The following is an 11,989-nucleotide window of genomic DNA, read 5'->3' as shown; positions in this document are numbered from 1 at the left end:
CATTTTTATTTATTATTGTTTTGTTACTAATCATGTCTTTAATATAAGGGTATGTAAACCTTTAGCCTATACACCTCTGATGACGTCCATGATGCCAAACTCTCCTCACCAAGACTAAAAGGCTCACATTTGATCACCTTATCTGGTGTTTGAGCGGAAAAAAAATAACAGTAATTTGATTTCATCAAAGCAAGTTAAAATCTCATCTTTCCATTTGTGATGGTGGGATATAACTCCTAAACCTTAGCATCTGATTGTTGCTATGACGACGCTTCATTTGGCTCGCTTACGATCGTGGCTTTTCCATTTCACAAATATACAATGTTTGCTGAACTTCAACAAAATAATCAACAATTGAGAGACTTTAATGTGACAAAATATGAAATAGATATGAATAGTTTGCTTCCTGCTGCATGTTCAGAATGTTTAATTTAGGCTAACCTCACAGGATTGTCAGCCACTTTGGTTACGGTACGATAAAACTGGATTTGCTGCAAAGAGACGAATAAAGAAAAGGAGAAATGAGTGGTTCAGTACAAAATAAGACTGGGTGATTTATTAATCTCATCAAGATCATTAATACAAAGCAGTTAAAAGGCCACATACCGTCAAACAAACTGATTGCTGGATCAAACTGTTACAGTGCCATCAACAGAGAACTCAATAGAAGGGAAGGGTGTTGGTAAGATTCAATTTATCAATACTGACATGGGAAACTTGGGAAATGGAACAGAAACATGAGTCAATACATGAAAGAAGAATAAAAATCCTCCTGAACACCTCTTGGCAGTATTAGTTTGAAGACGTTGACTAATTACCCATCATCCTTAGCTCAACCTGTTTTTATCTAGAGGTTGTTTGGGGTGATCAGACACCCCCGAGCGTTTGTCTGATGCAAGTATCAGAGCCAGAAAGGGGATTGAAGATGAGGTGGTCGTCGCGTCTCTCCTGCCCTGATCCGTGGTTGCACAGGGTCACTGCATTTACAAACATTCCTGCAACAACTGTGGCTCTTAAACAGTACAGCCTAAAGTGCACAAAGTGTGTTACTCCCCAAAAACAAACAAAAAAAACACAAAGAAAATAAAAACCCAATTCCTTACAATGCGCCAAACAAAAACAAAAAAATCTGTGAATATATTTCATTGCAACTTTGATACAACTCCAACCTCTGTTTAATGAGTGTAAGCATTTAAAAGTCTCTGAAAAAGGAGATAAAAGGCAATTAGTAGGATGTACAAAGAGAAGCACACCTCTATGTAAGTGCTTGGCATATTAAACTGGACAGTTTCCATCGCTTTAAAGCACCGCAGGGGAAACTAAATGGCTTTTCTAGGTAAATACTCGCAGTGGCTGAACTGGAGATTGTCTGCAAATTAGTAACAGTTTGATGGTTTTTTCTCTCATTTTTTGTTATATGTATTTTTTTTTTAGCCGACTGTAGCAGCGATGGATGTTTATGAAATATCTGACTGAAAAAGATGGATGATGGTACAATAAAACGGGAAAGAATTTTCACTTTATACAAATGACTTAGTTAGTGTATACATGTTATATATATACACAGCATGGACAAACATGTACAATTTTATAGTGTATAGCTTTGTTCTAAACATTACATAGGCAACTCTTATTTTTAAGCATTTTAGACACCATTTGCTTATTTCCGTAAAGTAGAAAACAAACTAAAAAGGCACGTACGAGCATGATGCATGGATTATTTCAGTCTATCCAAACTAAAACTAAATGTTTCAAGCCCAAAAAGAAAGAAGGGGAAAGAGGAAGAAGTTGGTTTAAAAAGTTCCTCTTTTTTGCGGGTTTTTAGGCATCAGGAGCAGCCAGAGGGGGGGGGAGGGAGGAAAGGCCCAGCTTTGGTGGGAGAACGCGTGCTTCCAGTGCAAAAGTTTCAACACAAATAAAGAAGCCAGACTTCCTACATGGAGGAAGGAAGAGGAGCACAGTGACGGACAGCAGAGAAGGGAATCTGTTAAGACATTGGCTTGAGAGGAGCAGGATCAAAGTAGGATTCGTCCTCTTCGTCCTGCTGCTGTTTGATATCGTGGCAGACATTTTTATTTCCCTTTTTATCAGTCCAATCAAAACCTGCTGACTTTGCCCAAACCTTGTGCAAACACAGTGTTCTTGGCTCAGCTGTATCCATCTGGGCCAATAGGACTGGAGCCTGGGGTCAGAGGTCACCACTGATGGATTTTAAAAGGCAACATATTTGTGGCTGTGGATAGGCTTCATATAACCCCCCCCCCAATAAATCAAACAGTCAAAGATTGACGTGCTACTTTACAGTCACAGTGTACAGCTTTGAGATACAAAGTGGGGGGTGCAGCTCCTTGTAGTGTTGAGTTTAGTGTTAGAATTGCTTTAAAAAGTAAAGAAAATCCCTTATCCCCCTGCATAAAATAAGACTTTGGCAACCGTCTTCAGTTTAGTAGGAAAAGCGAAGCGAATCTGCTGCTCACACCCACCGTGAGGGACGAGAGGAAGTGTGGAGCTGCAGAGGGAATGCGGATGATGTCAATGCCCAAAAGAAAAAAGAAAGCACGATTGAGGCTAGAAGACCCAAAAAGCCCCCCCCTCACTCACTTCCTGTGTCAGGAGGGGGGGGGGGGGGCAGCACAGTTTTACCAGGAGCTGCTTTTCACAGATGCAAACGCTCCTCGTGGTCAGCTGGCACACCGGTGGGGGTTTCGTCATTGGCACGGAGGGCTTGTTGGTGGAGGCGGAGCTACTGATCCCCTGAGAGGCCTGACAGGTGTGATGGATGCAGGGGGGGGGGGTTACGTGGAGCAGTCTTGTTCTTTTAGATCAGTAGCTCGGAGTTTGGTGGCTATAGAGACCAAGCAGACTCACTGGCTGCTGTCGGCGTTCTCCACCAATGAGAGGCCCTGCAGTGGCGGCTGAAGCCCCTCCCTTTTATACGTCTTTGGTGGGAGTTTGGGAAGCTGCGGGATGGGGTTGTGACGCGGGGGGACAGGCGGCGCCGCGGTGGGGACAGGACACAGGCTGTTCTGGCTGGCGCTGAGCGGGCAGCCCCTTCTGGGGATGCGAGGGGACGGCGTGCTGGGGGGGGTGTTGGGCGAGCTGGGGGAGCTGTTGAGGTCCCAGTGGTATCGGCCGCCAGGCGACGGCTGCATGTTGAGCGGGTAGTTGATGAAGATTTCCGGAGGTCGCTGCGGCACCGGCGGAGGCGTGTCGGGGAGAGGGTCCCGTGGCGGGGGAGGGGGTGGGCTGGGAAGGGGTCCGTCAAACGGGGGGCCGTTGTAAAGCAGCGGTCGATGCTGGTTTCTGGGCAGAGGAGGAAGCCTGGGAGGGATGGCTGGGGGGCTGTCACACATGGAGCTCAGCTGGAACACAGAAATTATCTAAACTGAAGCATCAAATGCAACTTTCCAAACGTACGGAAAACCGCGTCTGACTTGATGACGTGGAAAACAGCTTCTACAACGATGGATTCTAGCGCTTTTCTTACTTTTGCTTCAGACACGGTGTCTTTCCTTCGAGGAGGCAAAGGAGGCGGCTTTAGCTCGTCTACTAGCTGGTGGAGGCTGCCGCAGGAGACGGACTGGAACTCTGCACAGATCAAAACATTCAAACTGGATATCTCACACCATGAAAACTACACTAAGGTAAAATCAATCTGTATGAACTGATCACTCACTATGAGATGGCAGAGAGCAGGAAAACATGGAGCCTGTAAAATACAAAAACAAAATCATCGCAAAATGGTTTGAAGGAATAAATTAGGTGCAGATATAAACGAGGGCTGTTTTTAACAGCCTTCTAGGCTACAAATATTTCTCTAATCTCAGTCATAAAAATCTATCAGAGTCTGTTTGCATAAAGGGAGAGTTATATAACTGGGACTTAGGATTGAGGATTAGCACCACTGGAAAAAAATTAAAAAGTTTAGTTTTTTTTTTTTTTTCCATTTGAGTTTAATGAGAAAAAAAAAAATTAGAATTCTGACTTTTATCTTTATCTCTGACTTTTTTCTCAACTTCTCATACTTTAACCCTGTAATGCCAAATGTATCGTATTTGATACATACGGTTTCTGAAATGTTTTGCGTCTGACACCTTTTGCATAATTTAATGGTAAAAACTTTGCTCAGAATCCTATTGTACACAATCAGATATACCTGATAACAGCCAGTAGAAGACTACACAAAAATAACCTTGACTTATGGCATAGTAATAAATTATTAATATCAAAAATGTATTTCTGTTTTTTCTTTTTACATGTTTTGTTAAAAGGCCAAATAAGGACTTCAAACCAAAAAAAAGTAATTTTCTGTTTTGTTTTATTCTTGGATCGGGCTTTAAAGGGTTAAGAGGCTGACCAGAAATGAAAAAAGTACGAAGATGTTGCAGGATCTCCTGCTCTGAACTGACCGCTGTAGGAGTTGCTGAGGTCGTGCTCCATGAAGACCGAGCTGAGGTCGGAGGAGGCCGACTGTGGAGGGGTGGGGGTGTTGGGAGAGGTGGGCACCGAGGCGGACGACGGCGGGTCCTGCTCATTCTCAGCGATGCTGCGGAAGGTGATCTTATGCTGTAGATCCCTCTCCAGGGCGACGGGGTGGCCCTTCAGGGTGCCGGAGGTAGACGTTCGCACGGGCCGGAGCCCCGGGGATTTCAGAGAGTAGGTGGTCTTCCTAGGCTGGAAGTGGCACACAGAGGTTAGAAATGGAGCAGAGGTAACAACATGCTCTACGTTTTACCCATATAATAAAGGGTGAACCAGGCTATGCAACAGGAACATTCTCTGTATGTTTTCCTTAATTTGTTGCCATGTTATCTGATCTAAGTCTTCCCTCCTCTCTCACCTGGACAGGTGGAAAATACAGCTCTCTTTTTATTAACTGTTTTATCTCTGTGCTGCCTTAAATAACTGACGTTCATCCACAGCAAAAAGTCTCGTCAGCGTGCAGAGCATGCACACACAAACACAAAATGAGAAACAGCTGAGCAGAGTGGCTAACGAGCATCAACCCAAATGTTTCTCATTAAATTTCAACGTTTCAGAAGGAAATTTGAAGTCAGATTTATTTAAAAAAAGTCACGTGTGCAAAGAAATTCTACAGTGGAAAGATCTGGAGAGTCACACCTGCTGCTAGAGGACATCAGCAATAATGAGGTCAAGCGTGTGCAGCACATGTGACGCATTATGATGGGTCACATATTCAATGACTTTAAATATAATTTGTTTGATTTTGATATCCTAAAACCACTTCGAGGTTTAAGGTATTTCACACTTAATGTGCTGACAGTCTTCCTAATAGAAATACGGGAGGCATGTTTACGTCATCAGGATTCGATTTGCTTGAAAATGATCTTCTATAACTAAACTCAGTGCAGCAGCTGAGATTTTTATTTTCTAGACCGTTTCTCTAACCAGTTCCAGATGTTGTTCAAGGCATCCTCACGGCGTGGACAGCGTCTCTCTGTGGCTGTGTGCAGTGGAGGGCTGCTATGCCTCTGATCCAGAAACATTCCTGTTTTGTAGTGAACTGTCGAACCCTTGCAGAGCCGGGTTCTGTGTACCCCACATCCCTGGCACTACACTCCGTACTTTCCCCTCCATCTATCAAAATACCAACTTTATTAACAGTTTGTCCAGCAGGGGAGTAACGACGAATCGATAACATCAATAAAAATCGGCTTCTAAAAGCGTTGGCAATGAATTTCATCATCGATTAGTTGTGTCGCGCGATTAATGCGTCATCTGCCGCCGCTGTTGTCGTCATCACTGCCGAGCTGCAGGTGAGCAAAGGCTGTTTTCAAAAGGCAGTAACTGTTCTAATGAGCGATACGACAAACACAGTTCGAGCAAAGTCCTCTAAAGTGTGGGAGCACTTTACGCTTTGTAAAGCGAAAAAAATAGTAACATACAACTTTTGCTAAAAACGAATTATTGGAACACCACTGTTATGATGCAGCACCTGAAATGAAAACACGTTGGAGCCTCGATGGCGTGAAGAGAGCTGATCAGCAGGGTGAGCGACCATGTTTGTTTGGTTTTAAAGTGGGGAAACGTAACGTTAGTTTCTCAGGTAGCTCATCTGATGCTTTCCTTACCTTGTTAGTAGGTTACAGACAGGGATAAGGTTGGCTACTTATTTTACTTTTAATTTCATTTGAATTAGCTTAAGCAGCGTTTATATTTTCTTTATAAATAAATTAACTTGCAAATTATGAGGGCAAGGCTTTTAAAGTTTAAATCTTCTGGCAAAGATAAAGTAAAGAAGATCCTGCAATTTATGGAAGTAAAGCAGAATAAAATCCAGCAAGATCAGTAATATGTCAATTAATTATCTGCCACATTCCCATGTAAATATCTGTCTTTGGAGGATGTGTTTTTTAGCACCCCTAGTTCTCTCATTTTTATTCCAAATACAATTTATAATTTGAATCACAGGGCTATTTTTATCTCTATGGTTCAGTATTTTCTCAAGTAGCAACTTTAACTGCTATACTTTCCTGTCTTAAAAGGCAGAACTCTTCTAGTCTAAAAAAAAAATGAATTTGTTGAAATGGGGAATGTATTTGAAGAGTTAATTCAGAAAGTAAATCAAAATATTTGTATGTTACAGTAATGGAAAATGAATTAGCAATTAATTGAATTTTTAAAATTTAAAGGGCACATCAAAAAGAATATTAGAATTTTTTTAATGAAGACTACAACTTTTCATTTATGTCTGTAGATAAATGAGGAAGTTTCAAAAATGCAAAACTACTGCAGAAAAAATATTTATAAATCAAAACATTTCTAATTATTTACACAAAATATTAAATGTTAGAAATGCAAATTGTAGTTTTCTGCTTTCTGCTGACGCGCTGCAGGGCTGTAATTTAACAGTTTACTGTCCTTCTGAGAACGCTCCCAGAACCTCATCACCCTCTGAGCGTCTTTTCTCTGCTGCAGGAAACATAGCCTCCAAAAAAAGAGCCGGTCTTAGCCAGGAACACATTGACATGCTAACCTTTTAGCATTGCAATGTTTGGATATATTTATCCTATTGTTTAAACCCCTTAGGGGCTTTAAAATACAAAAATTCCTGTCTTTTTTTGCGCTTTATGAAACAAAGTAGCCTATATTTTGTGGATGTATTTCTCATGTAAGTTTGTGTAGTTTTAACACAAACATTTATTTTTTACAGTACAGTTAATGAGCAACCAGTACTTCTGTGCCTGTTTGTTCTGTCTAAAATCTTTATTTTGGAATAAAGAGCTTAATATTAAAAATATTTTATGTCAGATTCATCGATTAATCATAAAAATAATCGGCCGATTCATCGATTTTTTAAATAATCGTTAGTTGCAGCCCTAGCTGCAACAATTAAATAACATTATCTATAATATCGACATTAAAATCATTTTGAGGTCTTTTTCATTGTCGACAAACCGCCATCATTTATTTTCCATTGTCAGTAATTTTTTCACACCGCATTAAAAATGTGTTTGAGATTTCTGAATCAGGTGAGACTGTTAGAGAGAAGGGAAGCTGTGAGAGAACATAAATGACAGCAAAGGAAAATATTTTACATGAATTCATTAAAGCAACGTAGTAAATAGTAATAGTAAATAAGTAAAGTAATAGTAAAATAAGTAAAATAGTAAATAAGTGAATAAAATCTCTTACAAATCGGGCGGGCTGCCTGGCGTTCCGCGGCTCAATTTCCAGAGACTTCTTGAACAGGTAATCTGAAAACTCCTTCTCACTCATGTTTTCCATTGGATTCAGGTTCTCAAAGTACCTCTAATCAACAAAGAAAAAACACATTTAAACTTCAAGATTTATAAATCAAATGTAATATATATAGATTAGAGTTAAAATCCCCGTTCATAGAGAGCAACGCTGCAGCCCTCACCCTGATATCTGGCTCCACCTTCAGACAGTAGGGCTGGTTCTGGTACTGCTGGATCTCTCCGGTTATTTCGGCCACTTTCCGTCGCTTGCTGAAGTTAATCAGGTCCTTACCGTGACGTCTAAGGAAGTCAGGGTTGCCTTCCTCAGTCTTCAGTATGTTCGTTAAATAGATGCCTAGAAAAGCAGAAGAGTTCATCAGAGGAGAATAAAAATGTAGAACTGCTTCACGGCTTTCAACATACATTTGAAATACTAAAAAGTGCAAAAAATAAATAAGGAAAAAGAAAAGGTTATAGTTTATTAGTTACTAAAAGATGGAAATGCAACAAAAATAATGTGCAGGACAGAACCTACCAAAGAAAGGCACACAGGGAGGGTTTATGGACTTGAGTCTAGCCAAGTATTTCTTAAAATGATCCTGACTGAGTTCCATCGCTTCCTCCAGGATTTTCTTTTTCCTTTCTGGAATTGCCTGTGGAGGACAAAAAGGCGAGGAGGAAAAAAAAATTATAATTTAAAGTCTCTGAAACAAAACAAAAAACAAAACAAACATCCATGTTTTTTTGAGTTTCTAATGTTAGGCCTTTCAGGAGGAGAAAGACAAAAACAGTCCCAGAAGAAAAGCATAGCAATACGAGCAGATTAGCATAGCAGGTATACTGAGAAACTCTTCTCTCTATTAAGGCTGGTTATTCTCAGAAACCAGGTGGTCTGCGTGTGTGTTGCAGTTAACGCACATATGCCCCACCCCTTCCGCAGACTCTGCCGCAGAGAGCATCACAGGGAGGAGAGAAAGGAGGTGATGCGTATTTCCTGATCTGAACTGTTTGGAAATACTCTGGCTGTAGTGCCGTCCACCTCGGACACTATCCCAGACGCCATGCAGGACGCTAGTTTGTAGCTCTGAGCGACGGTCTGTTGGTTTGAACCCGAAGCCAAAACACGGAGCGCCACGGCCGGTCTTTGTGGAACACTCATAGGTGAACTGTGTGTCACCCAGCACTGGATGAGGGGTTGTAGATGCCCACTTACACTTGGACATCCACAATCCTAGCTAGTTCTTGATTGTCCCTCTTGTGTTGTGGTGTGGAATAACAGCGCAGACCACATTGGGCATAAATCAAAAAATGTCTGCATCATACCTGCGACAAGACAACTGCCACACAGTGCTGCGGGAGGATAACCAGCGCTTTACACTCGTGTCTTCAACTATATGGCCTAGTGTGTAATGTCTGAAGACATTGAACTACGGCTGTAACCAACGATTATTTTGCAAATCGATTAATCTGTCGGTTATTTTTTCTATTAATCGATTAATAATCTGATAGCAAAAGGCTCCTTAAAGGAGATTTTTTACTAAATTAAACCAGTCTAAACTTAAATTTTTCCACTTGAGAAGTTCTGGATAGAGCATATTGACGGACAAAAAAGTTTTTTCTATCTTAAATGCAAATGTTTACATCTTTTTTTTTTTTTTTTTACAATTTTCATATATTTACTGCTCTAATTGGGTCACTCTGTCAGCTAAAGGCATGTTCTACAGGCTCTATACTACAGCTAACATTTAATCAACTACGAAAATAGTTGACTATTATTTTAATAATCGATTAACCGATTTTTTTAGTCCCACATTGCAGAACTGTACTTTTGGATTAAATGTAATAATAAAAGTTCTAATATATAGAAATAGGGTAAGTTTAAACACATCTAGGTGAAAAAGCTCCCTGCCTCTCTTTTGCTACAACCACAAACTTCACATCATGTTCTGTTAAAGACCAATTTAAAGCAGTGGATGATCTTTAAAGGAGAAAACCTTAGAGTTTTCCCTTTTAATAAAAAAAAAAAAAAAAAGAAAAAGTGTAGAATGCCTTAATTCTAAAGGCCTTCGGTGAGTTTACCCATAAATAAAACCCAAAGCATTAAGCTGTAGGAGGAACTACTTTTCTGATTTAATAGTTAGATTAAGCCACAAAGAAGGTAAAGCTGGGCGGAACAGAGTTAAGGACAGTAAAGTGCAGATTATACTTCTGCAACCGCACACATCAAATGTCGCTTGGTTCTGGTAAAAAAACAGTTTTGTTGGTATACTCCTGCACCGTCGGTCTGGAATTTCTAGGAACGCAGTTTGAGCAGAAGTGCAAGGGGGGGCCTATTCGAGAACTTTGGCGGCGGGAGTTTTTATCTTCCAAAACAACAATGGCGCATCTGCAAGATATCACAGAGATGGATCTAGAGTTGCTAGACATCGAAGAGGAACAGGTTCTGTTTATGGAGCTGGATTAATTTTTCGTCGTAGTTGTCCATTGTAGTTGTTCCTCGGGTTTTAAAAATGGCGCGCCCCGGCACCGAATCGAGAAGGACGACCACACAGACAGCCAGAAAGGCAAACCAAGGACCAATCACAGCTGCTTTTTGTCTGTGCGGGTTTGTAACCGTCCGACGTCTAGTCAGGATTTTTTTTGAGGTGCGCAACAACGGTAGCAGAGCCTCTGCGCTGGGGGCGTGGTCGTGCCCAGAGACAGATTTGACGGTTGCAGTGGCTATGCATCTGAAGCCACTGGCCTTAAGACTTGAGAATGACGGAGGATTAAAGCATTAAAGCAACGTTAGAATGGCCTAATCATAGCTTGGATCCAAATCTAATTAAAAACTGCAGCAAGACTTCATAAAGCACGGTGGTTCCATCTATTTTAGTCTCAGGGACGTATATAACAAATAAATTCTGCCCTGACAAAGAAAGAAGCACCCAGCTTTTATTCACAGACTTACCTCAAAGGTGTGGTCTAACCTGTAGACCGGGACGGAGTTGATGGCACTGACCACCTCCAGCACCCCGTTAAAGTTGTTAAGCTCCTGGAAAACCTGCAGAATCTCAATGACCCTGGATAACACGGCAACCCTTTCCTCATGGTTCATCACTTCTACGATACACCTGCAACACAAATACAGATTCCTTTAATAACCATAGAATAAATTCATGATATAGGGGATAAAAAAAGGAAAAAAAATGCAGGACTGACTTTTCAAACCACAGTGTTAGGTTGGTGGTGTGGCGGATCATACGAAGCAAGTTTGGAGAGTTCTTCTCCTTGTCCTCTTTGGTCCAGACGCTTCCCACCAGTTCTGACGGTCGGACGGCTCTGTGCATCAAGATTCGTTTTTATTACCACTAAGAATCTGGTAACAACCTCTTTACTGGCCTTAAAGTCTCCGTCACCGTTTACCTGTAGAGCTCAGACTCTATCAGAGTGAGTTGGCGGGCGATCTCAATGGGGTGAAGGGTCATGAGTTCAAAATTCTCACTCTGGCCGGCTTTGCAGATATGCCACTCAAAGGGAGGAGGCGAGCTCTCGAAGGTGATGTTGTGACTGATGCCGTTTGACTGGATTTGGAGCTTCCTCCTGATGACCTTAGTGATAGACTCCACCCACTTTCTCATGGACTTCCCTTTAAAAAAAGAAAAAGATGCAAACAGTCATTTGAAAACACCTAATCACAGACATGTAAAATGGTCTTCCATGTTGTTTTTAATCCAGCAAAAGAGCACAAACTACAACCATGGACAAAATGGTTGTTGCTCCTTTAATGAAAGAAAGACCCACAATGGTTACAGAAAAAAACTTGTAATAAAATAAAGTCAATGTTTTTTATCCATGCTTCAAAATAATGATTTAAAAAAAAGAACTAATGAAGCAGGCGTGGAAAAAATGATGGTATCCCTAGAAAAGACTAAAAAATAATGTTCCCAAGTTAATCAAGGTGTGTCCATTGTGACGTCATCAAGGTGTATCAAATCAACGTGACCATTGTGGGTTTTTCTTTCATTAAATGAGGAGTACCAACTGCTTTGTTCATGTGAGCATCTTATATTTCACCTGGTCTCTCATGGTTATTTGGTGAATAAATTTCACCTGAACAGCAAAGATTTTACTGTCGCCGGTTTGTAATTGCAAGAAAATGTGCTTGGTTTGGATTCGACAGCAGAGGTAGAATTAATATACGATATATTGATTCAAACGTGTGTGAAATATCGCAGGGGAACGATTACAGGTTTCCTACAGCATAAGGCAAGTTAAATTCAAGACTTTTTAAGACTTTTTAATGC

The 11,989-nt window shown here is 41.0% G+C and overlaps 1 protein-coding gene across 1 annotated transcript in view; it reads right to left on the bottom strand.

The window, feature by feature from the left end:
• Positions 1–181: 181 nt before the first annotated feature.
• Positions 182–11,989, bottom strand: part of sos2 (SOS Ras/Rho guanine nucleotide exchange factor 2) — a 66,441-nt gene continuing 54,633 nt past the window's right edge. Inside the window, exons 14-23 of the mRNA XM_015394215.1 lie at positions 11,109–11,331; positions 10,905–11,024; positions 10,654–10,816; positions 8,239–8,356; positions 7,886–8,058; positions 7,657–7,773; positions 4,410–4,674; positions 3,677–3,709; positions 3,488–3,588; positions 182–3,362 (exon numbers count right to left, since the gene is read on the bottom strand). Of these exons, the coding sequence (XP_015249701.1) occupies positions 2,865–3,362; positions 3,488–3,588; positions 3,677–3,709; positions 4,410–4,674; positions 7,657–7,773; positions 7,886–8,058; positions 8,239–8,356; positions 10,654–10,816; positions 10,905–11,024; positions 11,109–11,331 (1,811 nt within the window). The 3' untranslated portion in view covers positions 182–2,864. The remainder of the gene's footprint in view (positions 3,363–3,487; positions 3,589–3,676; positions 3,710–4,409; positions 4,675–7,656; positions 7,774–7,885; positions 8,059–8,238; positions 8,357–10,653; positions 10,817–10,904; positions 11,025–11,108; positions 11,332–11,989) is intronic.

Source organism: Cyprinodon variegatus, unplaced genomic scaffold (genome assembly GCF_000732505.1).
Source record: "Cyprinodon variegatus isolate N-32 unplaced genomic scaffold, C_variegatus-1.0 Scaffold678, whole genome shotgun sequence".
Classification (NCBI taxonomy): Eukaryota; Metazoa; Chordata; class Actinopteri; order Cyprinodontiformes; family Cyprinodontidae; genus Cyprinodon; species Cyprinodon variegatus.
The sequence above is the reverse complement of the archived record's forward strand: the minus strand, read 5'-3'. Positions and strand labels throughout refer to the sequence as shown.